Below are 23,887 nucleotides of genomic sequence, written 5' to 3' on the forward strand. Positions count from 1 at the left end.
TCTTTGATAATATTCACAGACATCAACTGACAAAAACAGCTGACATCTTAGTTTTAAAACTTGTTGACATACCATCTTTTGCAGTCATAGGGACTCCGCCTTTACATTCTAGTATTTATAAATGTTGTGCTTTCAGACAACCATCTTGTACAAAATACAAAAAGAACCCTTGTCAATGTGACTCATGGCTTATTATGTCACAGGTACAAATCTTTTGTGAGTATGCAAGAAAATCCCATATAGGATACCTATAACATCATTTTTCAGGTTTAAACAGCTACTTTAAAATTCAAATCCATAAAACAGAAATGGTAAAACAAATATTTGAAAAAGTATTATTAAATAGCTAACATGAAAAGAAACATATTTTTCCATTATTAATCAAGCTATATTGAAGAGACAGTTGCTGTTTTGCATCTTGATGGTAATTTGGCATATTCACGAGTAGTTAATTGTGACCTTTAGAACAGGCACAGGAAAAATTACATTACAACAAAAGGAATGTATACTTTGTATATAAAACCTCATGCCAGTATAAAGTGCTGAAAGCAAGTGGGACACACAGAGAAAGACAAAACATGGACAGACACAATCCAGATGAGTGCATTATTTTTTTACGCAACATGTACCATGCAGTGCACAGCATGTTGTCTGTATCAGTGAAGAACAGGGGCGGATTTAGGCCTTCTTCTGGGTCTTCTGGAAGATGGTCAGATTTTCAAGTTTACATTGACGGGTATCTAATTTTTACTGTCGGAAGACAGTCAAAAATGGAGGATGGATCAAAAAGATAATTTGAAAGCTTATCAGAAAATATCTCTGAATCCGCCCATGAAGAAACCAGCAGCATGCAGGGAAAGCAAGAGTCTTTCAAGGACACTACTGGAAGACCATGGTTCACGTTGATTCTATTGATATGAAACGAAAGACCTTGAGGTGATCAAATGTAAATTTTGCACCTGAGGGATCATGTCAGTGGATTAAATTTGCAAGACTTCACACCCTGCAAACAAAACAAGCTCTTGACATAGTTTGATTTGGTTGTTTGATAAAATTGAGTGCAATGACATCTGTAAATATTTTCCCAGCACCTTGGAACTATTCACATCACAACACTAATCTTATTATTTTTTATTTTGCAACGCATTAAATTTCTAATGTTAACAAAGTTGTAACATGTAATAGTAGTAATTAAGAAAGTAATATGGTTTGTTATATTTTATACGTATGCTCTTATATTTGAAATAAATGGAGTCACAGTTTTTTATCAATATCTTATTCACAGCTTGGAAATGGTAAGTTGTATATTTGAATCTTGGGTTAAGTTTTAGTTGGCGTCTTGCCAAGGCATCTTGCCAATAGGCTGGGATTTTTATACAATTTGATATACTAAAGTCTTGATACATGCAAAACATTTTTTTACATTTTATTACACCATTTTCAACAATTTGTTAAACAACAATCTGCAGTGAAAGCAGTAATTAAATCAATAGATACAGTGTGTTTGTATCACTTTCAGTTTTGTCCCTGACAACATTCTTACATTTAAATTGGACTAACAATGTATGAAATAAAACATTATGACAGACTATGAAGAAGGTCTTGTTAAAAAAAAAACATATAAGTATATCATTCAATCAGAGACAGCCTGCTTTGCTACATGTACCAGAGCAGCATAAGAGCTTTAAAAAACAATACAATAATACAACTAAGTAAAGATAATAAAATCCAGCTGTTTTTGAATTAACCCACTTAAAAGCATGTAATAGTTCAAATATTCCCTAAGGCAAAGCTTGGTTTAAACAGACTATTTTTATCTCACTTTATTTTGCACCTTGATAACAGATTTTGCCTAGTCTAAATACACATACATGTACAACCTGCATGTACAGGCATCATATTATAACAAGAAATTAATGAAAAAAAAATTATTTTTCAATGCTGAAGTACAATAAAGTTTGACTATTAAATACTAACCATTAAATTAAAGGAGTAGCAAGGCATGATAAAAAAGAAAAACTATAATTACACCATTACTTTCACATATTCAATACTGTAACTAGTGGGCATCAATAACATAAAAGTTACCTTTTTACCAATCAAACAATCCAGTTCTTTATACGCAATTTTAACAAAGTTCATCCCTCTGAGAAATCCACTGAGTGACATAACTGAAGTTAAAATGATTGATATATTGTAGACAAAGTTTTCATTTTTTGTTTGAAAGTAAATCCCACATGCAGGGCACATACATCTTTCTGGCATGTAACAGTTCTATCAAAATAGCATCACCAATAACCAAATCCAGGTTATTTTTTTATTCAGGATGGTATGTACTCCATGTACACAGAATGATTCAATAACAGCACTTAACTTAATTACAACTCACAGCTGCTCTACCACACATACCTCACTGCAGGTAGCTGGAATAAACAGGAATGAAATATCAATGATTTTGTTGACAATAACACATCTATTCAAGCCCTGAAGCATGTAGGTCTGGCAACCTGTTAATGCAATTCCCTTGAATTATACCAGATGTCAAAAATATCCTGAAAAACAGGCAGAGCAAGGGGTTGGATGGGGGGGGGGGAATCTTTTTTTTTTGTAGACATTTATTGTTAAGTGCAACCTCATAGTGCAATCCCTATATATATGTTATTTTAGTAAAGGCATCAATTATCATATAAGAACACAATATTTTGAATAAGAAAAAGCACATACCAAAATGTTAAAAAAGACAATTTTTGTCATGAGAGTTTATGAAAGTTCAGATTACACAGCATAGTAGGTATCAGTGTACCAAATATCATCCAGCTATGGAAACTGCTTTCCCAAAAGTGAATGGCTTGATAAGTAGAAAAAAATCACAACCAATAAAAAATACCCTGTCTGTGTCATGAGAACAGAAAAATGCATCTGATTTATATTCCAACAGATTATCATGTAACCAGTGGTCCGGACAGCTTGAAGGCCAACAACACACAGGAGTAGAGGCACACAGCCATGTTGTAGAATATTGACATCCCTTGGGAACTGCTATCCAAATCTGTGTTAACATGTCTTTAAATGTCTTTCAAACCACTGTGATGACAAAAAAAAATTAATAATAATAATTAAAAAAAAAAAACAGCCATAACTGTCAGCAGACATTAAAATATCACTTACTCTACCTAAATTCAATGAAAAGACCTTAGAGCATCAATGAATTGTTCACAACACTGTCCCAAGTTGTTCCCATCGGCTTAAATAAATAAGCTCAACACAAGCAGATAGCCTGCTAAGATGGGTAGACCCAACTTGTCTGGAAACTCAACTTCAGAGTCTTAAAAAAGGAGAGCTTTTAACAAAGTCAACTCAACTTGAAGAGTCTTTGAAAAAAGCAAGAACATAAACCTTTTTTTATGTGATCCGTCTTTTCTGGCCTAGTCCCAATGGCTGTATCAAACACGAATAGTTGTGTCTGTTTTGTGTTCAGTTTCCATCATCTCTGTTAATACGTCTGTGTCTCCCTCTTCCTGGGCTATCGTCTTTTTCCTCTTTCTGTCAAATTTTGTCAACAAAGCTCCTAATCCTATCCCAACCAAAGTGCCACATAAAAACATGGATGCCGCTATACCTGTTACCATACCTGAAAAAAGTACCAAATAACTGACATGAGAAATGCACATAAGAGGACCTATCATGTTAAATTTGTCGAAATAACTTAAATTTGATCTATAAGGAATCTGAAAAAATGAAGTAAAACTTACCAATTTGAAAATGTTTGAATGTTAAACAATTATCCTATAATGAAAATAATCTTTACTTTAACTGTAAAACATTATAAGCCAGTTTTCAAAGCTCTGCCCTTCTGAAGAAGCAGGCAAGAGAAGGATTGGAAACAAACTGATATGTTGTATTTATCTTTCTTCACACTTCTAATTAAAATACCACTTCAGAATATTGTAACATGAAGTTTTATACAATGGTTCTATTTAGGTGCAATTCTTTTAAATATCATAGTGTATCAAAATAGAAGGGTACCTGGGAGTTGTTCGTCACATGCTCTACTCTCATACTTGTATGCCTCTACCAGGTCTACTGCTTCCCACATATGATATGTGAAATTTTGGATTTCTTTCTGTGATGAGTTGTATTCTAAGCTGTCTCCATACCATACTGCAATTCCTACATAAAAAGTTTATATATATATATATATTTGATTATAAAAATTAGTGACAAAATAAAACAGCAAATAAAAAAATGTATGAAAGTTCTTTAAAAAACAGCAACAAGTTTTATAGTCATTTATTTTCATATTTCCCTTGAAATTTAGAGATGAAACAAATTCAGCTGAAATAATTACATAAATGTATAATGAACTGCATATTTTAAAACCATCCTAACTATCATTGTCTTGTTGAAACAAAAAATGAATGACAGCCATGGTTGACAACACAATGAGTGCTGCACAGCTCAATCTCACCTAACACAATCTGTCTGTCATGCAATGAAACAGTAACAGCACCTTACTTACCTTTAAAATTAGCTTCTTTAGAGTATGCATATTTTGTCCAGGTACTTTGTTCATCTTCATACCAAACTTGATACATATAACCATCAGTGGTATTCTGATGAGAAAATAACACAGGATTACACAGGGTTATCAACAGCAAATTTCTAAGAATAATTTTACAATGGAATAATACCTGTTTTTTACAATGGAATAATACCTGAAAAACAATTTATCTCCCAAATGAAATGAACCCCTTAATATCTTCATTATTAATAGGTATTTTACCTGTCAATCAAGTCATGGAACCTAATACCAGTTGTACACTTTCAAGACTTACTAAATAGCCAAAAGAATTGGTCACTTACCTTGAAATTAAAATAAGGTGTTCTGTACCCAGAATGCCACAGTCTGGAGGCGTTATACTGGACTTTGATTGCCAGTATTTTGGCCAGTGACAGTCTCTCGCCAGTGGCATAGCTGCAGTTAACACCATGGAATGGTTTTGGAGAAACAATACATCTGTTGGTCTGAAAAAAGTGACGTACATAAAAAAAATCAATCAATCAATCAATCAATCAATCAATTAATTAATATCCTTGAGATAAAACTGTTACTAGAGGGTCAAAGCAGCAATACCGCCATCAAGTTTTGCACCATCAGCAGGAATGAGATAATTCAAGGCTGCTTTCAGAACAATGGACTAACTAGTCCTTGGGTCAAATATGGCTACCCACTGAAAAGTTTACCATAAATAGATTTCCTATAAGGAAGTAAGTGGGTCGGCCATATTTGATCCCGGACTAGTTATTCCACTGTTCTGAATACATCCAAAGTTTAACAATATTTACAATGCCTTTATCAGCCAGCTTTACCTTGGGATCAAAGTGTATACACCTGTACTTGTATCCGTACCAAGGTACTGACAGGACCATCTGGTTGACAGGCATATTAACGGACATGTACATGGTGTAACCTGCAATGTATGGCAGGCAGACATCTTACGTTAGATCCAAGAAAACATCTCTTTTGGTTCAGAAAGTAACTACAAGGAACATTTATCATTACCACTGCATCAGAACCTGTTCATACAACAACCAGTCATTACTGTTAATGGAGAATACTTCTGCTAGTCAAACAAAAATACATACACATAAGTATAAAATAATTGTAAAGAAAGAAAGAACTAAGTAGTGAGGGGGTGTTCACTGTAAATAAGTTCACTGTAAATAAGAAATTCCATGTGTAATTCCATGTTGAATGTCATCCCAAAACACCTATACTTGAACTTGTTACAACATATACATGTTCCAGTGAATCAGAACCCTCTTGGCTTCATTTTAGTTATAAATCATACTGAGACTGCATGTACATCCTTACCATACAAAATCCGTGCAAACGGTGCATGTGCCCCTGCTGTGCAGTTCCCTCCCCAGTCATGTACGCCATGAATGTGGTCAGATTTGATGATGAACAGATCAACTATTTCAGCCATTTCAGCTTCTGGCAAGCACATGTCATCAAAACAATAAGGCATCCAAGGTACACTAAATGATAACTAGTAAAGAAAGAAAATATCTTAATATAAACATGTGATATACGTATATATATATATATATATATACCTTTGTTGTGTATGATTCACAATCATTTTAGCATGTACAGTATTACATGTACCACCCAAAATGGTAAGAGATCAAATTAGAGGATTCAATGCACAAAGTGGTGTTTTTAAACAGACACATGTGCTAGTAATAGATTATAATTAAAATGTATGAAACCCATGAAATAATTGTCAAATTACAGTGTGCACCAATACTTTGAAATAATTCTCAATTTATTGGTGCATGCTATAGCTGTGTCCATACCAAACTAATCCACAGAAACTGTCCTACCTGACATTTTGTGGTACTTCCATCCCCAACAACTGGAAAGTTCCCTATCATATCATCAAAACCGTTCCTAATGTCTCTCAAAACAGAAACTAGAAGTCTGCTATCGTTAGAGTCTTGTGCTAGAGGCACGTCAAGGTCCAGATTTATGGCATCATTCCTCGTACAGTGAGACTGAAAAATTAACCCCTTTGTGAAGTTTTCCCTAAACTCTGTATCGTAAAATGCTGTGATGTTTTTCAATACATCTGAAAAAAAAAAGCATAATGTCTCTCATTAATGTATGGTTCTAGTATCTCCATTTAACAAGGTTGGGTTTCTGATATATTTATTTATTTAGATCACCACCATTTACAATGGAATGAAAACAAAAACAAAATAAGATGAAATAAAATACATAAAATAACAAGCCTTCAAAAAACTCTCACATACATATGTGTGAAAATAAGTCAAATATGTAACAAAAACTGAATAAAATTTTGTGAAAAGCCATGTGTAAAAGATTTATCATCACCTAATCTCATTTATACCAAACTTCCCATTTCACACATCTTTGTATATTTCAAATATCATGGTGTGTGTGTGTGTGTGTGTGGGGGGGGGGGGGTTAATCATTCAGGAATGTGGGTAAAATATAAGTACGTGTAAGTTGATACACTATCTCTAGGCAGGAGAGTATCATATTACCCTGATCATGCAGGTACCCCCAGTACTCATTCACACACTAAGGTTTAATTAAGTCACTGGGAGCACCAACAATAACCTGAGGCACAATGACAGTAGTCAAGATGCAATGTTACATCACTCACATTATATAAACCTTGGTTCAAAATGTCATGTGGGAATGGATATGGCTTACATCATTAACATTCTCGACCCTTGGGGTGGTATATTATACACAATGCAGCTAGGTGTTGCTTGCCTTCTACCTGCATGCTCCCTTACTACATATGTAGCTTACCCGGAACTTGTGTATGACTAAATAATATATATACGTGTGTGTGTGTGTGTGTGTGTGTGTGTGTGTGTGTGTGTGTGTGTGTGTGTGTGTGTATGTATATGTATATAAACTAGATAAGTGGATGTCATTTCATCTCTTTACATTATAATTGCAATCAAGTCACAACACTGTATCTCCACCAAAGTCATAAATCCTGCCTTTGCCAACTGAAATCATAGCACGGTTTCTGTGACAAAACTGTCTAAAAAGGAGTACACAGTAAACAATGGGGGCTAAAATTGACTTGTATATCTCTATGCCATGACAGGCTCCATGTATAGTCTTCCCACACACTGTTTGTCTACTGGGACTGTTATCATCTCAAACAGCCAGGAGACGAGACAGGTGAAGAAATTTAATGATTTTTAAAAGCAAGGAGGTGTAATGGAGAACTGATGTGGATTAACGACTTTATATTAAGTGAAAATAAGTGTGCACTTTGAAATTTTGCTTTTGTAAATTTGCTTTTCTGTTTTTTTTTTTTTTGTTTTTTTTAGTAAATCAATTCTGTGCTGCTCAAGCTAACATATTTCTATGAGGCTGGATATGTGTTTTCAGATGCTTCCGAACAGCAAAAATCAAACCACTTGACATTTTCATAGACATTTAACCATCAAAATAACAAATGGCTATCAATTTCATATTTCCTTAAAAGCATGCAGACTATACTTAAGTATATGCGTAGAACCCTACCCCCCCCTTCACCCTCCCCCCCTCCCCAAAAAAAAAAAAAAAAAATGAACAGTTAAAACTCACATCTCAGTCCATATCTGGCTCCCTGTTTGTGGGCGTGGCACATCAGCTCCGGGTCATGGAAGTTCTCAGTGTATACCACTGTAATATTTCTCCAGTCCCAGTGGAGGTAAGTTTTACTAGTCACATCCTTGTCCTTGGCAAATACAATCACCTGAAATTAAAACAAAACCAAAAAGGTGTTGTAAAAGACTATAGCAGAACTTTCCTCCATTAAAAAACAAAAGAGACAGACATTTCTCCCTCCCTTCCCTCCCTTTGCCTTAAATATTGAAGAGTTTGTACAAGAAAATAATGTATTAAGAAATATTTTTCGATATTGAAATGATGTAACTATAGAGGATATGCAGATATTAATGGAAAGAATTAGAGGATATAGAAATTCGTTAAGATGGAAAAGTCTAAAGTGACAATTGACTCCGGTGGATATATGTCCACATACAATCATTTTATCACAAACATTCATAAACAGATTATGGTTTACATTACGTGTACCAAAATGCATAACAAAATAATGCAACATTGTTATATATTATCTATATAACAATGAGACATAATTATATATAAGCACATGAGCCACATGATAAACACACCTGGAGACCATTTGTCTATCATTACCACTGATACATTGCTTTATGTACTGATCAATACCCAGTCTATGGACAATATATTCATCCTTGGACAGCTTAATGGAAAATAATCAGTATTTTGTATCAATATCGTCTTTTTCAGGAAACCAATGTGATAAAAAGCTGCCAGTACTTAGGGCTCCTAAACTATGGCAAATGGATTTTAACGAATGATTCACCTTATAAGCTACCTGGTCTTTGATGAATCATGCTTTTACCAAAATGCATTTAGTTAACTTTAAGATCTAAGAACTTTTCTTTGTTTTATATAAAACTATGCATATGCGTTTTTTATGTGTGAGATTGAGAAGGTGCATCTGCCTACTCCAAAGAGCTCTTCTTTCAACCCCTCCCCCCCACACACCACTCCCTGTCTATGAACCTGACAAAAAAGCAACTCTCAAACAGTAAAAAAATAAAAAATAAAAAAAAAACAGTACTGAGGTTACAAACTGCAATACTTGACTTCATAAAACTGCATGACTGTGATTTTTTCAGTTGTTCTTTTAGATATATACCTTTAAATAAAAGAGAAATCCTTTAAAAATATAATGGAAATGCTATCAACCAAAAACCACACAAAAGAGTGTGACCAAGCTTGTAAGATGGCCATTTGTTATCAATGAGGTAAAATTAGATGACAAATAAATCGTCTGCACTGGCAACACCCTAGCAACCACAGCCAGCCATATATTTGCTGAAGTAGAACATTAAATGTGCTATGAATGCATTCGGAACAGCAGACTAACGGATCTGCGAATCAAATATGGCCAACCCGCTAGAATGCTTGTTGAGTAATCCCCGCAAGAAATCTATTTAGTATCTAATCGAGAATTAAGATGCAATCTTTTTTGGGGGTCACTTGATCCGCTGTTTTGGTCCACTAGCTGTTTTGAATATGCTCTATGTCATTCTCCTATTCTGCCTCAGGTAAATGACATGACCAACATCAAGAACACACACACTATATTTATACTGGTATATCATCATTTTTATACAGTTATAAAAAAAGAGCCTCTTATATCATTTTTTTTAATGTTTTAATTTTGTTTGTGCTTGAGTGAACCACCCCTATAGTCCATACATTATGCTACAGTGACAGTAAAAACCTTGTAACCAGTGGCAAACTAAAGGGAGCACATCTTTCATATAAGAAAATGACGATGGATGACATCATAACGCAGTACGTGAGACTTGTCTCCACCCAGTGACATCAGCCTCAGGCCACCATTTCACAAAATGACAAAAACCTAATGCAGACTGCATGCTGAACTTTTAGTCCAATAACTTAAAGAATCCATAAATAAATGTCCCTCATCCCCCTTTTTAATCTGTCTTTTAACCAAGATCCTACAGCAAATTTTACCTATGTTGACAATTGATTTTTCTCTTAGTACTCTGTCAACTACATTTATTGTGAGTTAACCATTGATAAAATACTCTAAGACCAATATACCAAACCAGACTTTACATAGTCACCTAGTGAACAATTTTAGCAGGCTAAACAGAGACCAAAATTTGAACATCATAGCCATTTCTTCCTTGTTCTAAAACAAAGAATCGCAAAGGCCAGAAATTGACTAAACTTAAAAGAAAGAAAAAAATGTACACATACATGTATGTATGCCCCTCTCAGTCCAGTCTTTAATGAGAATTTTATCAGATAAACACATTTAGAACACTACATGGGGGTCCCTACAGTATGATTGGTCAAATGGAGTGCAGCTTTACTGATGTACTAGTATAGCTTACATGAATATGAATGAAAGACTGATACCACAAGACATCAAAAACAACATACATGTAGACCTCTTCACACAAAAAGTTATGAATATTATTCCGACATTAATTGGTTAACTGACATGAACAAGATGTGAAAATATGAATACCACATGTAGGCACTTTCTAATTAGATAATAAGGGGTTTACCTGGTACTCTACAGCTATTAACTGTGTAATTTGAAATAAAATGATCATTATATCTCCCAGGAAAGGAAAGGCACTGGGTGATTAGAAGTGGCAATGAACGGCATGACTGTGGACAATATCATCTGCAAACTAACTGATAACTAGAGGTAAAAATATGCCACGGGAATAACAGACTTTTCTAAACATTTCTTTTTAGCAAAGAAGTCATTTTGTTAAATCAGTTTCTTTAAAGTGCTTTATTGATCAAAATCATTCAGTGACACTTTTATTTCTTGGTCAATTTAGTTACAGCAAAACTGTAATATCTCTTGTGAGTTAGGCAAAAATGAAAGCAGCGCTTTACCTGACCATATTTCAAAAAACCTATAAATTGTGTTTGTCACTGATGTCATCAATGTCACCCCGACCTATTCAGGTTAGAGAGGATATTAAAAAAAAACATTTACCCACTACTTTCAAAACACTTCTTATAATGTACTTCACATGAACTTCAGCAGTCATTATTGGTCTGAGGAATTTTTGTACTTTGTGAGATACTGATAAAAGAGCTGCACCCAGAGGAGTGGTATATAAAAGACATCTACTGTTACATCACTAAGGGGCAGGTGGTGGGTGAAGAACAGTCAAGCTATAACCTGTTCACTGCTCAGTATATAAGATCATTCATGCATAGTATAAAGAGTATATCACGTATATGGAATTTTAATGGTACAGAAAACAATTTATTCCTTAATGCTTTAATTCTGTTCACGCCATGTTTATTGTGCACAGATAAGGGGGGGGGGGGTTGCAAAGGGGGGGTGGGATGGTATGAGGTGGGCAGCCAATCCAATTGTAACATCATTTTATTTAAGAGTAGACAGGCCCATAGCCAGCAATTTCAAAAGGGGGGGGGGGGGGGAGTCTTTTTCTGAATAAGTGGACCTTTTCCCATAAAAACTTCATGTACCTAGATCAAATTTTATCCAGAGTGGACCTTTTCCTAGCAAAAGGGGCAGTTCTTTCGAACCCCCCAAACCCCCCCCCCCCCCCCCCCCCCCCCCCCCCCCCCCCCCCCCCCCCCCCCCCCCCCCCCCCCCCCCCCGGCTACGGGCCTGGTAGACTACCAGGCCAGTAGCCAGGGGGGGTTCGGGGGGTTCGAAAGAACCGCCCCTTTTGGTGGGAAAAGGTCCACTCTGGGTAAATTTTGATCTAGGTTTATGAAGTTTTTATGGAAAAAGGTCCACTTTTTCAGAAAAAGAACCCCCCTTTTGAAATTGCTGGCTACGGGCCTGACTACACACTTCTACCACTACTGATCTACTTCTTTACTTCTATCCCCTCCACCCCCAGTCTAGTATGACATCACACAGTGACAAAAGCTAGCTGTCCAGGATTCTAAGTTATAGGCCATATTGTATAGTGGTCTTGAAATAAGTCTATTCTATTGATTATGCATTGTTAGTCTTCTATTCACCCTAAAAGTCATAGTTTACATACCCTATCAAAACACCTTCCAAAATGGAAAAGGCATGCTGACTATATTATGTTGAAATTCCTGTAAACTTTTATAACAAAAAAAAAAAATAATACCAGGAATAGTGATACCGTTTCCATCACCAGTGATACCCATGGTGATCAGGCATATTCACACTGGGAACATTTTTCACATGCAACAGCTTTTTGTAATGGCACATCAGCTGAATATTGATGCATATATTTTAAGTCAAAAAGGCACAAGTCTATGCCATGCAGTGTGTAAAATATAAAACCCTACACACCCATAAGCAAACATGCACCGTCAGTAGCATGTGTAAATAGCACTTGTTCCTATGCTAATACTCTTACATATCTATGCTAATACTCATTCTGTTACAATATCAAGTGGTGTGATTTCTTCCATACCTCTTTCCTGTGCTTATTGGCCACTATAGGTTTACATTGCTCCAGTGTCTTGCAATCACATGGGTAAGTTTTGTCACAATAATAGGAAGACCCAAACTGGGCACAGGTCACTATGAGGGCCGAGCCCAAGAGATACAGCCTAAACACAGCAGTCCTGAACATAGTCATTTCTCTGGTCAGCTGGTCAGTATCCCTGGCTCAGTAAAATATCCCTCATTGCTGGATGAATCTGTAAATAAAAAGACACGTTATATCTCCTGACTTTTCCTGGTGACATGTGCAGTGCATAGTGGTCAATAGCTTCCTCAAAAATGGTTGATTGAACTGTACCCCCTGATTCTGTGATATCTGCATGTACTCTGTGATATACCTTTATCCTCTATAATATCAGCAACCACGGACCTACCATCCCATGGGCTGTCAGTGTCACGTAGGAGATATATGACAATAAGACCTGGACTGCAAGGCAAGAATCAATAACTTAAACAGGCAGTCATTAAACATACATGTACAGTGCATGCAGTCAGAACTATAGTGGCCTAGAGGTAGGCTCCATCAACAGTGTACAGTCCTCACTCTCTTTTTCTTGTCTCTTCAGGTGTGTTTGGTCTCTCAGTCACTTCACAATTAACTTCTCAGGTGACCTCATTCCTGCTTGCCAGCTGTTATTCCACTGCCATTATTACCTGTGAGCATTCTCTGCTATATGCTGTCTATAGCCTCCTATTACATAGTGCACTAACTGGGAGATAATGCATTGTAAAAAGCCCTACTGTTTATTAAGTGGTCGCCTTTCAGTCCCAACACGCTGGTGTGTGCACACATGCATATATGGCATCCTTATCAACCATATATCATTCTGAAGAAAGCCCATGCAAATAAACCATCAATCTCGATCTTAGAGTTATTTGTTCCATCAGTGAAAGGCTAAAAGCCCAGTGTACATACAGGATGCATATGTATGTTAACAGCAATCTATTAAAGTGAAAAAGTGAAAGTTGATTTAGAAAAGATCCAGAGGGGGTGCCATCTTTTATAAAGGGTGGAGGAATGGGTGGGGGGGGGGGGGGGGCAGTAGTAAGAAAAAGTGTTATTCTGGCCTTATTGTCATTTGTTATTCTGACCCGCAAAAAATTAGATACCTGTATAAAGAAGTGTCTTCATGTCAAAGGTGGCCTTCATTTGACCAACCATTTGACCAATAAACTTTGGTTAAACAATATGAAAAATTATTATTTAAAATTGTCCAAAGTATATTGAGTATGCTTCATATTGAGTATATTTCTGTTTAAAAGTTAATTTGGTTCAATAAAAATGCCTACTAGTATTGATCCTATGGTCATATCTCATACCTACGACCCAAAATCCTAGCTCATACCAATGCCCTTAATCTTATCTTTACAGTTCAGGATGACTCATAAATATTTTTTCTACGAAACATGCACATTGAAATAATTATTGATATAAGCAACTCAAATATTTCATCAACCAACTAATTTTTTATTTTCTTGGTACACATGAACATTGATAATTAAAAATTTCAAAATCTTTGGCATGCTGTACCTTCCAGTGCCCAAGGGATGACTCCTATGACATAACAAGGTATGAAAGGCTTAAAAACTAAATGTGATTTATGTCAATTATTAGAAAACATCAAAATAAAATATTTTTCTCCATAGTGCAGTAATCTAATTAGTGGTCTCAGCAGTACTGCATGGCTCTCTGATGAATATACTCTAATAATTGTGGTCAATTTGTTTCACTCAAAACCTATTTTCATCTTAATTTAATATCTATATCTTAATCACATCCTGACTTAGTCAGCCGTGTGATGAAAAGACCCCTGCATAGTCAATAAACCCTGGGCTATATGAGTCAGTGCCAACAAAAATATTAAAAATAGATGCAGATCACCTGTATAACCACACAGAAAAATTTTAAATGATTAATAAGCAGCCTAACAGTCTAATGTTATTCCATCTTTTGTTATTCAAATATTTTGCATCTCGTTTGTACTAGGTAGAATTTTCATTGCCTGTGTCAATAAATTCTTCCCGGATGTGACTAGATCCCACTAGCATTTTAATGTTTGGAAGTGGTCCAAACTGAGGAAAACAAACAAGGAAGTAAAGTTTTGCCATATACGGTCTTAAAGCAGTACAACTGATATGGGGTGATGTCTTTATGTTGTTCAGTACTAGAATATTCTACGAATAAGCAAATCTTGTTCAGTTGACATTCTCAATAATTATCAGTCAGCTTCCTTGAATACTTTCCTGTCATCTTGATAAATTAAGAACAGTCACCCCCAAACAATGCCAAAAACAAAAGAAATAATGCTACAGCCCCATATAAAAGACCCGCTGTCAGAAGCAAGTTTCAAGAAGCATACTTAAATCAAGAAACGTTCCAGAAAATTTATTAGCAAATTATATCCAATTTTAGGAATAACATTTTACTTTGATGCAAATTCTGAATGTATGAAAAGAAAAAGATTTACCCCTTCCAGAGGAAAAAGAATATAACAGGAGTCCATTGAATAGCATAACAGGTAAGATAAGATTATAATCCAGTGTAAAACGTAAATTAATGTAATCTGTAGATAAACTATGGATATGTCAAGGTACTGTGGATGATTTTAAAATTCTTTTATTAAAAAAGCAAATATTTTAAGGTACATAATTTATCTATATTTAAGTTGCGTTCATTAATTGAAAGCTTGAGCACAGATTTAACTGAATCATCTTGTTTGATGCTGCACTAATTAAGGAAAACACATAACGTGTAATCAAGGCTTTGACAGTGAGGCAAAACAAAAGGCTTTTCTTTTAACTTAGAATTATAAATCAAAGAGAATTATATTCACAGTCATAGGGATGTACTCTTGGCATAAAATCATTTAATTCAATCATGGTGACATGAAAATTGAAAAAAAAAATTAAAATTCAGAAACCCAGTTGAAATACATATCAATTGACCAAAATATATGTATAAAATTAGAGATACATCATCAGTTAATATTACTGTAATAAGTAAAAACTGATTTAATAGATTTTCTGAAATATTTAATGGATTTTTTATTTCCAATGACTATGAATCTCAGGGAGTAATCACAGATCTCAATTTCTTTCTTATTTCATAAACTTTGAAGTTTGATTTATCTTTTTAAACAAGGAAAATGTAGTTGTGTACAGCTGACCAAGCCATAAAACTCGCATCTTAAAATACAATGCAAATAAATAAAAGAAAAAAAGAAAAAAAGCCACCTATTTAAAACACATGTTTTTTGTCTCTAGAGCCTACAACCATGAATAAGCTGTACAAGGTGGTCCATCCATACCACCCTGAACATGATGGTGACCTGCGTCTCCAGCTGGGGGAGACACTGGTAGACGTCACAATACTGGACAATGGCTGGGCCATGGGGAGACAACACGGAACTACAACTGTGGGGACTTTTCCCTATGCTTACATCAGCCCTCTTCAACAAGATGGATCTCCGCAAGACGTCAGGGCTTATGTCAAGATGTCACATGATAGCAAGGCTCCAAAACTCCCTGTTAAAGGGTCAGCGAAGCAGATTGCTCTCAAATTTGGGCGTCAACTGTCCCATAGCCTTCCGAACCTTGGGTCAGTTCAAGAACATGCTGGAGAAGTCCACTTGCCACTGACCGGTAAAAAGGCAATAACACCCCAGTATCCCTCTGGAACAAGTGATTACGTTTCTGATGATGATATGGATGGTGATACAGAACCATATCTTGGTCCAAGAATGTCCATTCCAAATGGACTGGAGAAACATTCAAAATCTGTCAGCTCGCTACTTCTCAGCAAGCTCTCTGAGAGTGTTGAAGTGTTGAACGAGACCAAAAAGAAACTTTTTCAAAGTGACAGAGGGGAATACAAGAAACTCAAATCCACCTGTGGAGCAGTATGTGGTGTTCTGCTTGGGGTCGCTCTGTTTCTAGGCTGTCACTATGGTATTGGCTATGATGTCATTACTGCAGCAGTGATCAGTGGCATTTCAGCAATAATCATGGCCGCAGGATTTGCAGCCTCAGTTCACTGTCGCTGTATTGCCGCTCTGATGATACCAAATTTATGCACGGGCAAGGGACGAGCTGCCATCTTGTCTGTCATCATGACACTCCTTTTGATTGGTCCAGTCACCAATATTTTCACCAATGCACAAGAGGCATCCGCCTCCATGAGTTGCAGCGCAGATCTTGCCTATAATCAGAGCAAGGTGATTCAAGGTCTGTTAAAGAAACCCATCGAGGCTGTTATTGACCAGATGAAGATGACCGCCCAGACGCTGCAGGGGATAGCTGATCAGGTCCACAGTGGGTTCAGTCCAGTGGAAGATGGACTCACAGTTGTTAAGGGCGGGTTGACTGAGGGATCTGAGGCGCTTGGTGCAGCAGTCCAAGTAAGATACACATCTGAATTATCCCATCTGTCTTTTCAGTGCATTTGACTTTCTTCCTTGAAAGTGTGCATAATCCTTTTTTCCCTACAATCTTGTCACTAGACTTCTCTCTACTTTTTCTATCAAATTATAACTCGTGTATTTTGTTTGTGTAAATCATTTGCATTAAAACATATGTCATTGGAGGTTGTAAATAATTTATATATTACTAATCGCACATCAGTTATCCCCTTTATCTTATTTCAATACTTTCTAAAATTTTGCTTCATTTCCCATAAGTGACAGTAACTGTTTTTCTTTTTTAATCTGGTCACCAGATTTTTTTAAAAAATTATCCAAAAAATTACAATCAAATTGATCATTTGTGTTAAAAAGGTTTCTTATAGGTTGTAAGTAACTTTTTAAATAAGTTTGTTTATCATGCCATCCATATGCCATATCTCAAGTTGGGTCAATTGAAGAGGTAAAAATTTCCCTTTTTTTGCATAAAAAGACCACTATTACTTTGGAATTGCCAGATACAGGCTTGTATTGTCCTTTTACTTTCTTTTCAGAAATGCAAAGAACTGCTTAACACTGCCTACACCGAGTGCAATAATGGCATCAACAAAGTCTACCAAGACTGCAGGGCAAAGCTGAGTATCGCCAGTGGCGTGTGTGAAGTGGTGAACGTTGGCCAATTATGTACTCCTCTCAATACCAACACGGTAAACCGTGTCTGTGAATCCCCCAAGGTAGTCGATCAGGCAATCAACATCGCCATAGGGAAAACCAAGGAAGCCTTAGATGACTTTCAGAATTTCTTTGTATTTGATGTTGCTTTTGGAAACATCCTCTCCGCAAGTGCCAATACTTCTAAAACTGTGACCGACATTCAGGAAGCCGTGAAGGCAGAATTCAAAGCTTCAACCAATTGGATTATGCAAGTTGTACATATATTAGGAGTATTATTCTCCTTCTCTGTTCTTCTGTTATTTTTTCAATCATATTTCTACCTAAAACAATACCTCAAGAAAGACAAGTACGACAATATCTACATTACTCACAAATTCAAATACCTAGATGAGAAAAGAAAAACTCAGGGAAAAGAGACCATTCTGCCACTGAAGAAAAGAGAAAAGAAATACCTTACGGATACCACCTCTCTTTGGTTTTCACCCGCAGAAAAGTCGCAGCTGTTTGTGGGTCTTGTTTCAGTTTTAATTCATGCCATCATGGCTGGTATCGTCTGCTTCTTTGACTACGCTCTTTACTGGTTGCTCAGTGTCATCTCAAAGCACGGCAATGTTGACTTTGAAGTGTCTGGAAAACAAGAGGTCAATTTTTCAATTGAAGGACATGGAATACTTGCACATTTCTTTCGTACTTTTATTCAGGGTTTTCAATCAAATAACAATTACAATAGCTCTGTGTCTACGACAGTGTGTCTTCCTGAAGCTTCTGCTCCAAAATTAGGTATAGATATCGCCATACTTGTCATTTACATTATTGCCATACTTTTAGTCTTTCTTCAAGCATACGGTCTCAGGATCCGCCACAAGATAGTAGCTTATTTTTATCCAGAGAGAGAACTCTCGAGAATTATATATCTGTATAATCAAACCATGCATAAAAGAAAAGGCATACTGAAAGCTTTAGCAGACAAACTCAAGCGAGATAACAAGACTGATATCTCAAAAAAAAACATCAGCATCACGGAGACACTTGCAGTAAAAATCCCCTGCTTGAAAACTATCTTTCAAGTTACTGGTGTCAAAAAAACCTTGTGTATTTCCTGTGCCACTGGGGAGGCTAGGGGGGACATGTATAAATGCCCTACAGTCAGATGCCCAGGGGTTTACTGCAGGGAGTGTTACATGGACCTCAAGCAGGGCTGTCCCATATGTGATGAAATGCTGATTGCAGATGAAGTTGTTCATCCTGATGACTTAGAAATAGTTGTTAGTCCATAAGTTTATTCTACCTCACTGTCTTCTCTTAGAGTTAAATTAAATGTCCATGTAAATTATTTTCTGTAACAATATTCTGTGATAAGTCTTCAAGACGCACAATATACTGCTGTAGCACTATTACAGTATTCAAGTTGTTTTTTTACATCATTTTTTTTTACATCTGCTCATTCACAGAAACTGCATGTGTACTACCGGCAGTGCATCACTTTCAAAATGTAAATATTATAAATATGTATATAGGTTTATATCAAGAGACAGAATGAAATTAATATTATTTGAGTATGTAAGACTGAGAACATTTAAAGAGTTTATTTTCTATTGATTTTACTATATTTATATATTTAACTAGCCACAATTAACACATATTTATGGTGCATCATGATAGATTTACAGGATTGCATCACTTAGTTTCTGTCATTTTGTATTTTAATCCATTCATAGCAATAAAATGACTTTTGGATGACATCTGAACTTTATTTAAGACCTACAAAGCAACTTTGGTTTCAGTTTTAGGAAATTTTGACAACAACATAAGTAATAATGTTTGTTTAAATCCCTTTAGAAAATATTACTCATATGTTTTCCTATCTAGACCACTGAATTAAGTTTTAGAAGGTTTTTGTCCTCAATTATTGTGCAAAGTATGAATAATCTTATATTATATTCAGCTACATTTGGCTATTTTTTTCTTATTAGTCATACATAAATTTTTTTGCAGTTGGGCCAAGGTTAAATAAAATAAAAAGTAAATGTGTTGTTTAAACATAAAATGCAATACAAATGTACAAACAATCAAAACTTGCTGCTTGCTATCCAGGAAAGCACTAAAATTCCCATGTGTCAATCTTTGGTGTTTCACTTTCATATTTAACAGTGCCCATTTACTTGTGTAAACAGAAGCATGAGGTCATGATACCCAAAATTCAGATCATGATGTGCATGGAAAATACTCCTTGATAAGCAGGGTATATATAAAAGTTATTGCTCCTAGCTGGAGACATAACAGACCCCAGGGCAACGATCGGCAGCACTCAGTCTTATTTCTCAAGAAAACATGGATGCTGAAACAGAAAGGTATACTGTTTTCTTGAAGGTGTTTACTAGTAGATAATACGTACAGTGCATACTTCACGGTTGACTTCATTTCTATAGGTATCACCCTGGCTTAAGCCATGGATTAAAAAATGATTAACCAGAATTAAAACATTTAAACAGTGTAAATTCTGATTCCTTATTTCAACTAGAATTCAATTTGAGAAATCTACATAATGAAATATTTTTACACAGAAACAAATTTTAAAATGTAGCCTAGGTAACTAACTTTAGTTAAAAAGATTTTTTTAAAGCTCACAAAGATATTGGCAAATTTTCTTCTATCAAATATTTTTTTTCTTTAAAGACAAAACTAGCAAATTTCAAATAAAACAAGTTTTTTAAAATATGGATTTCTTTGTAATTGCCTGAAACAAAGCTGTATCATTTACCGTATACACAGTATTTTAACTACCATGAAAACATTCCAGATTTGATGAAGTGGATGGAAGAATCTATCAAGCCATCAAGACACACACACCCAAACATGACTATGAACTCCGCCTCAGCAAAGGAGAACTCCTGACTAATGTCAAGAACCTCTCTAATGATGCAAACTGGGCAGAAGGTACCAGCTTGGGGCAACAAAAAACAGGTCTGTTTCCCCTTGCTGCTGTTAGAGAATATAAAAAGAAAAAAGCCAATAAGCTGAAGGTGGGTGGAAATGAAATTCAAAAGCCATTAAAACAAACTGAAGAAGACCAGAGGCCTACTTCTAGTAAATGTAACCACAGATCAGCTAACAGAGGTTCAATTGCAGTCCACTTCCGCTCCCCAAACAAGCCCCATGTTAAAATGAATCAGGCACCCAAACTTAAAGGACCAAACTCACTGAACACAGAAGATCCCCAGAAGCTAGACTCAGCATATCTTCACATGGGTGATGTTGCCAGTATTCCTGTCAAGATATGCACTGGACACAAAGTATCATACGTTAATGAAGGACATGCTGAGACAGATGTCAACTCATATGTAACTGGCCCAGAAGGATGCCTTGACCACACGCAAGATGCCCGTGAGTCAGCTGCCTCAATGCCCTCAGCAAGAAATAGCACATTTGGTGATTTCGGGGATGAGAACTCGCAAGTGTCATCAGATGTAACAGAAAAAGCTGCCCTGGACACCATTGCGCCCGTCCACTGCACCTCTTACCCTGACCCCTACATCAATGTCAAACAGGTGGATCCAGATCAAGTTAGAGAAAGAGAACAGATCAAAGAACTTCAAGATAATAGTACTCCACAATCCTCCCGCAAACGATCAACTGAGAGAAGAGATCAAGCAACACCACGTCATCTTTCAAAGAGGCAGGTCTTACAAGCCACTAAAACGCCACTACAAATGCTGAACAAAAAACTCATCAGAAGTCCAAGAGGAAAACACAGAAAGTTCAAGTCGTTTACAGGTGCCCTTGTCGGTGGCTTATTAGGTGCCGTATTATATTTTGCTTGTTACTATGCCATAGGTTACAGCCTGGTGATATCGTGTATTATTGCTGGGTTATCTACTATTTTCATGTCTGTTGGCTTTGCTATTTCTGTGCATTGTCGTTGCATTGCTTTGCTTATGATCCCAGGTCTCTGCACCACCAGGGGGCGGGCAGCAACACTGTCAATCATTATGACTTTGCTGCTCAATGGACCAATCACAAATATCTTTGAAAATGGCGAACAGACAAGTCAGATGGTAACGTGCACTGCAAGTAAGCTACAAGAGCAAGCAGAGCTCATGCAAAAATGTGTTGAAGAACAAATTGAGGCAATCACTGAAGAATTCAGAGAAACCTTGAAAAAGACCTTTGACACTATCAACAAAACTACAAATAAACTAAGAGAAAAATATAAGAGTATAGCGCAAACTTTATCTAGAATCAAGAGTGACCTTGGCTTTCTAGCTATCTTTTTTAACATAAATACTCCGGGTATACCTGAAGAAATTAAAAAACAATTTGAATTCAGTGCAGAACTTTCTGCTTCATTTGGATTATCCACAAATTCTTCCAAAGATCCACAGGAAGTTGAAAGGGCCATTAAATCTGAACTCAAAAGAGCCACTGACTATGCAGCTCAGTTTTCTACTTTGCTCACCAAACTTATGTCTTTTGCAGTTCTCCTTCTTTTCTTTCAATCTTACTGGTACCTCAAGCAGTACTTACAAAATGATAAGTTTGACAATCTGTACATAACAAAAGGTTTTAAGGCCCTCGATGAAAAAAGAAAGCAGAAACAAAGTAGAGAAATAATTCTTCCACTTAAAAAGAAAGAGGCTAAATACCTAATTGATACCACTGCCATTTGCCTCTCTCCAGCAGAAAAGTGGAAATTTGCCCAAGGTTTGGTCCTGCTGTTGGTGCATTGTTTGCTGGCAGGTATCATCCAATTCTTTGATTTTGCCCTTTTCTGGCTTTTGTCTAAAATACAAAAACATGGAAGGGTTGACTTTGATATTGGTTTTCCATACAATCTAACATCCAAGATCTCTGGAGAGGGTGCAGTGGCTAATGGTTTGAAAGAAGAGTGGCCGACTACCGACACATCTAGAAATACATCATTTATAAATATATCCACAGCAGAATGCCTCCCAAACCCATCTCCACCCAACTATAATGTGCTCTATGGAATACTTGCTATCTACACATTTGCTTTGTTTATCACCTTGCTACAGGCTTATGGCTTAAGACTTCGTCACAAGATTGTTGCTTTCTTTTACCCAGAACGCGAAAGGGCAAGGGTGGTTATCCTGTACAACAAGCTATTAAAGAAGAGACAAAGCTTAAGAGCTGTTTTTCGACAAAAACTGAAAGGGGAAAATGAACCAGACCTTTCAAAAAAGAACATCAAAGTGATGCAGGTGTTGGCAGAGAAGGTGCCATGTTTAAAAAGACTTGCACATAAGAAGTACTGTCTATCATGTGATACTCTCTGTGACGACTCATGTACTATATGTGACACACCGCACTGCACTGGAGTATACTGCCCAGAGTGTTATGGTGACTTAGACTACTGCTGCCCTCTGTGTGATGACACAGTAATTATAGAAAACCAAATTAGTGAAGATGAGCTCAACTTGGGCGGTGGAGACAATCAGCAAAAGGAGGCACATATGATTTTATAAGGTCTGACCATTTGAATGCTTAACTGAATATTGCATACAAATAGTTTAACATTTATGCCTAGAGCATGATTAGCTCTGAGATCCTGTGCATAGACTTTTTAACAAAATTAATGGACATTTATTACTAGTAAGAAATGTTATATAAATAGCAAAATCCTTTTTCTTTTTTTTTTTTTTTTTTTTTTTTTTTTTTTTTTTTTTTTGTTGTAAATATCCTGAAACTGACTAATTTGTAAATACTTATTTTTACATCAGATTGTCATATTTTATCCTAGCTCATTCATACTACTCTAAATTGTAATTTTTCTCTGTAATTAATATCTTGTACCTATATATATATATAATAACCACAGCTGCTATTGAGATAATTTTAAGACATTTTTGTAAATTCAATCAAATAATGCATATAGAAGGAGGATACCTTGTTCACATACACATGTAAAGTATTGTTAGAATAAAAAAATATTACAATTGAAACTGTACATCATTATCACAACATTAATTGAAATACTGGGTACTTACATGCACTTAATTTTTTAAAAAATTAATGCGTTAACCATATCAAAAGTAATCAACTTTAGGTGCGCCAGACTGCACGACGATCTGACCACGTGACCGTAATTTGTCAACATTTCAGCCTGTACACCCGGTACATGTAAACCTGTCTGCTTTCAAGTTTCATGTACAGATCTATAACAAGATCATCTATATACTCCAC

At 36.0% G+C, this 23,887-nt stretch overlaps 3 protein-coding genes across 11 annotated transcripts; 2 read left to right on the forward strand and 1 right to left on the reverse strand.

Moving 5' to 3' along the window:
* Positions 1-1,412: 1,412 nt before the first annotated feature.
* LOC106163957 (di-N-acetylchitobiase) lies at positions 1,413-18,303 on the reverse strand. Of its 9 annotated transcripts, XM_087002153.1 has the most exons (11): positions 12,989-13,518; positions 12,583-12,811; positions 8,144-8,294; positions 6,391-6,635; positions 5,876-6,053; positions 5,371-5,471; positions 4,864-5,025; positions 4,520-4,613; positions 4,027-4,170; positions 3,397-3,631; positions 1,413-3,084 (listed from the first exon to the last, which is right to left on the reverse strand). In XM_087002153.1, the coding sequence occupies exons 2-10, from the start codon at positions 12,748-12,750 to the stop codon at positions 3,444-3,446; spliced, it is 1,431 nt and encodes a 476-aa protein (XP_086858279.1). In that variant the 5' UTR covers positions 12,751-12,811; positions 12,989-13,518; the 3' UTR covers positions 1,413-3,084; positions 3,397-3,443. The 9 variants fall into 9 exon arrangements, with proteins under 9 accessions (XP_086858279.1, XP_013397223.2, XP_013397231.2 ...); XM_013541769.2 differs by lacking the exon at positions 12,989-13,518 and adding an exon at positions 18,139-18,303 and having other exon boundaries at positions 1,413-3,631; XM_013541777.2 differs by having other exon boundaries at positions 1,413-3,631; positions 13,269-13,517.
* Positions 14,554-19,424, forward strand: LOC106163951 (DC-STAMP domain-containing protein 2). The gene is made up of 3 exons (XM_013541678.3): positions 14,554-15,133; positions 15,879-17,011; positions 17,566-19,424. Exons 2-3 carry the CDS (start codon positions 15,890-15,892, stop codon positions 18,961-18,963), a joined length of 2,520 nt encoding a protein of 839 aa, XP_013397132.2. The 5' UTR covers positions 14,554-15,133; positions 15,879-15,889; the 3' UTR covers positions 18,964-19,424.
* Positions 19,425-19,788: 364 nt separating this feature from the next.
* LOC106163875 (DC-STAMP domain-containing protein 2) lies at positions 19,789-23,668 on the forward strand. Its single transcript, XM_013541588.2, has 2 exons — positions 19,789-20,037; positions 20,487-23,668. The coding sequence occupies exons 1-2, from the start codon at positions 20,018-20,020 to the stop codon at positions 23,167-23,169; spliced, it is 2,703 nt and encodes a 900-aa protein (XP_013397042.2). The 5' UTR covers positions 19,789-20,017; the 3' UTR covers positions 23,170-23,668.
* Positions 23,669-23,887: the final 219 nt, after the last annotated feature.

The sequence above is a fragment of the Lingula anatina genome, chromosome 1 (assembly GCF_051362555.1).
Source record: "Lingula anatina isolate TDL-2025a chromosome 1, LinAna3.0, whole genome shotgun sequence".
Lineage (NCBI taxonomy): Eukaryota > Metazoa > Brachiopoda > Lingulata > Lingulida > Lingulidae > Lingula > Lingula anatina.

What these genes read in the sequence shown, in the direction of transcription:
- LOC106163957 (XM_013541769.2), bottom strand. Translation starts at nt 12,750, where the DNA reads ATGACTATGTTCAGGACTGCTGTGTTTAGGCTGTATCTCTTGGGCTCG. An exon ending in AGCCAGATATGGACTGAGAT is followed by an intron (nt 6,636 to 8,143) that starts GTGAGTTTTAAC and finishes TTTTTTTTTCAG; the next exon opens with ATGTATTGAAAAACATCACA. An exon ending in ATGTGACGAACAACTCCCAG is followed by an intron (nt 3,632 to 4,026) that starts GTACCCTTCTAT and finishes TACTTTTTTCAG; the next exon opens with GTATGGTAACAGGTATAGCG.
- LOC106163875 (XM_013541588.2), top strand. Translation starts at nt 20,018, where the DNA reads ATGGATGCTGAAACAGAAAG. An exon ending in ATGGATGCTGAAACAGAAAG is followed by an intron (nt 20,038 to 20,486) that starts GTATACTGTTTT and finishes AAAACATTCCAG; the next exon opens with ATTTGATGAAGTGGATGGAA.
- LOC106163951 (XM_013541678.3), top strand. Translation starts at nt 15,890, where the DNA reads ATGAATAAGCTGTACAAGGTGGTCCATCCATACCACCCTGAACATGAT. An exon ending in CGCTTGGTGCAGCAGTCCAA is followed by an intron (nt 17,012 to 17,565) that starts GTAAGATACACA and finishes CTTTCTTTTCAG; the next exon opens with AAATGCAAAGAACTGCTTAA.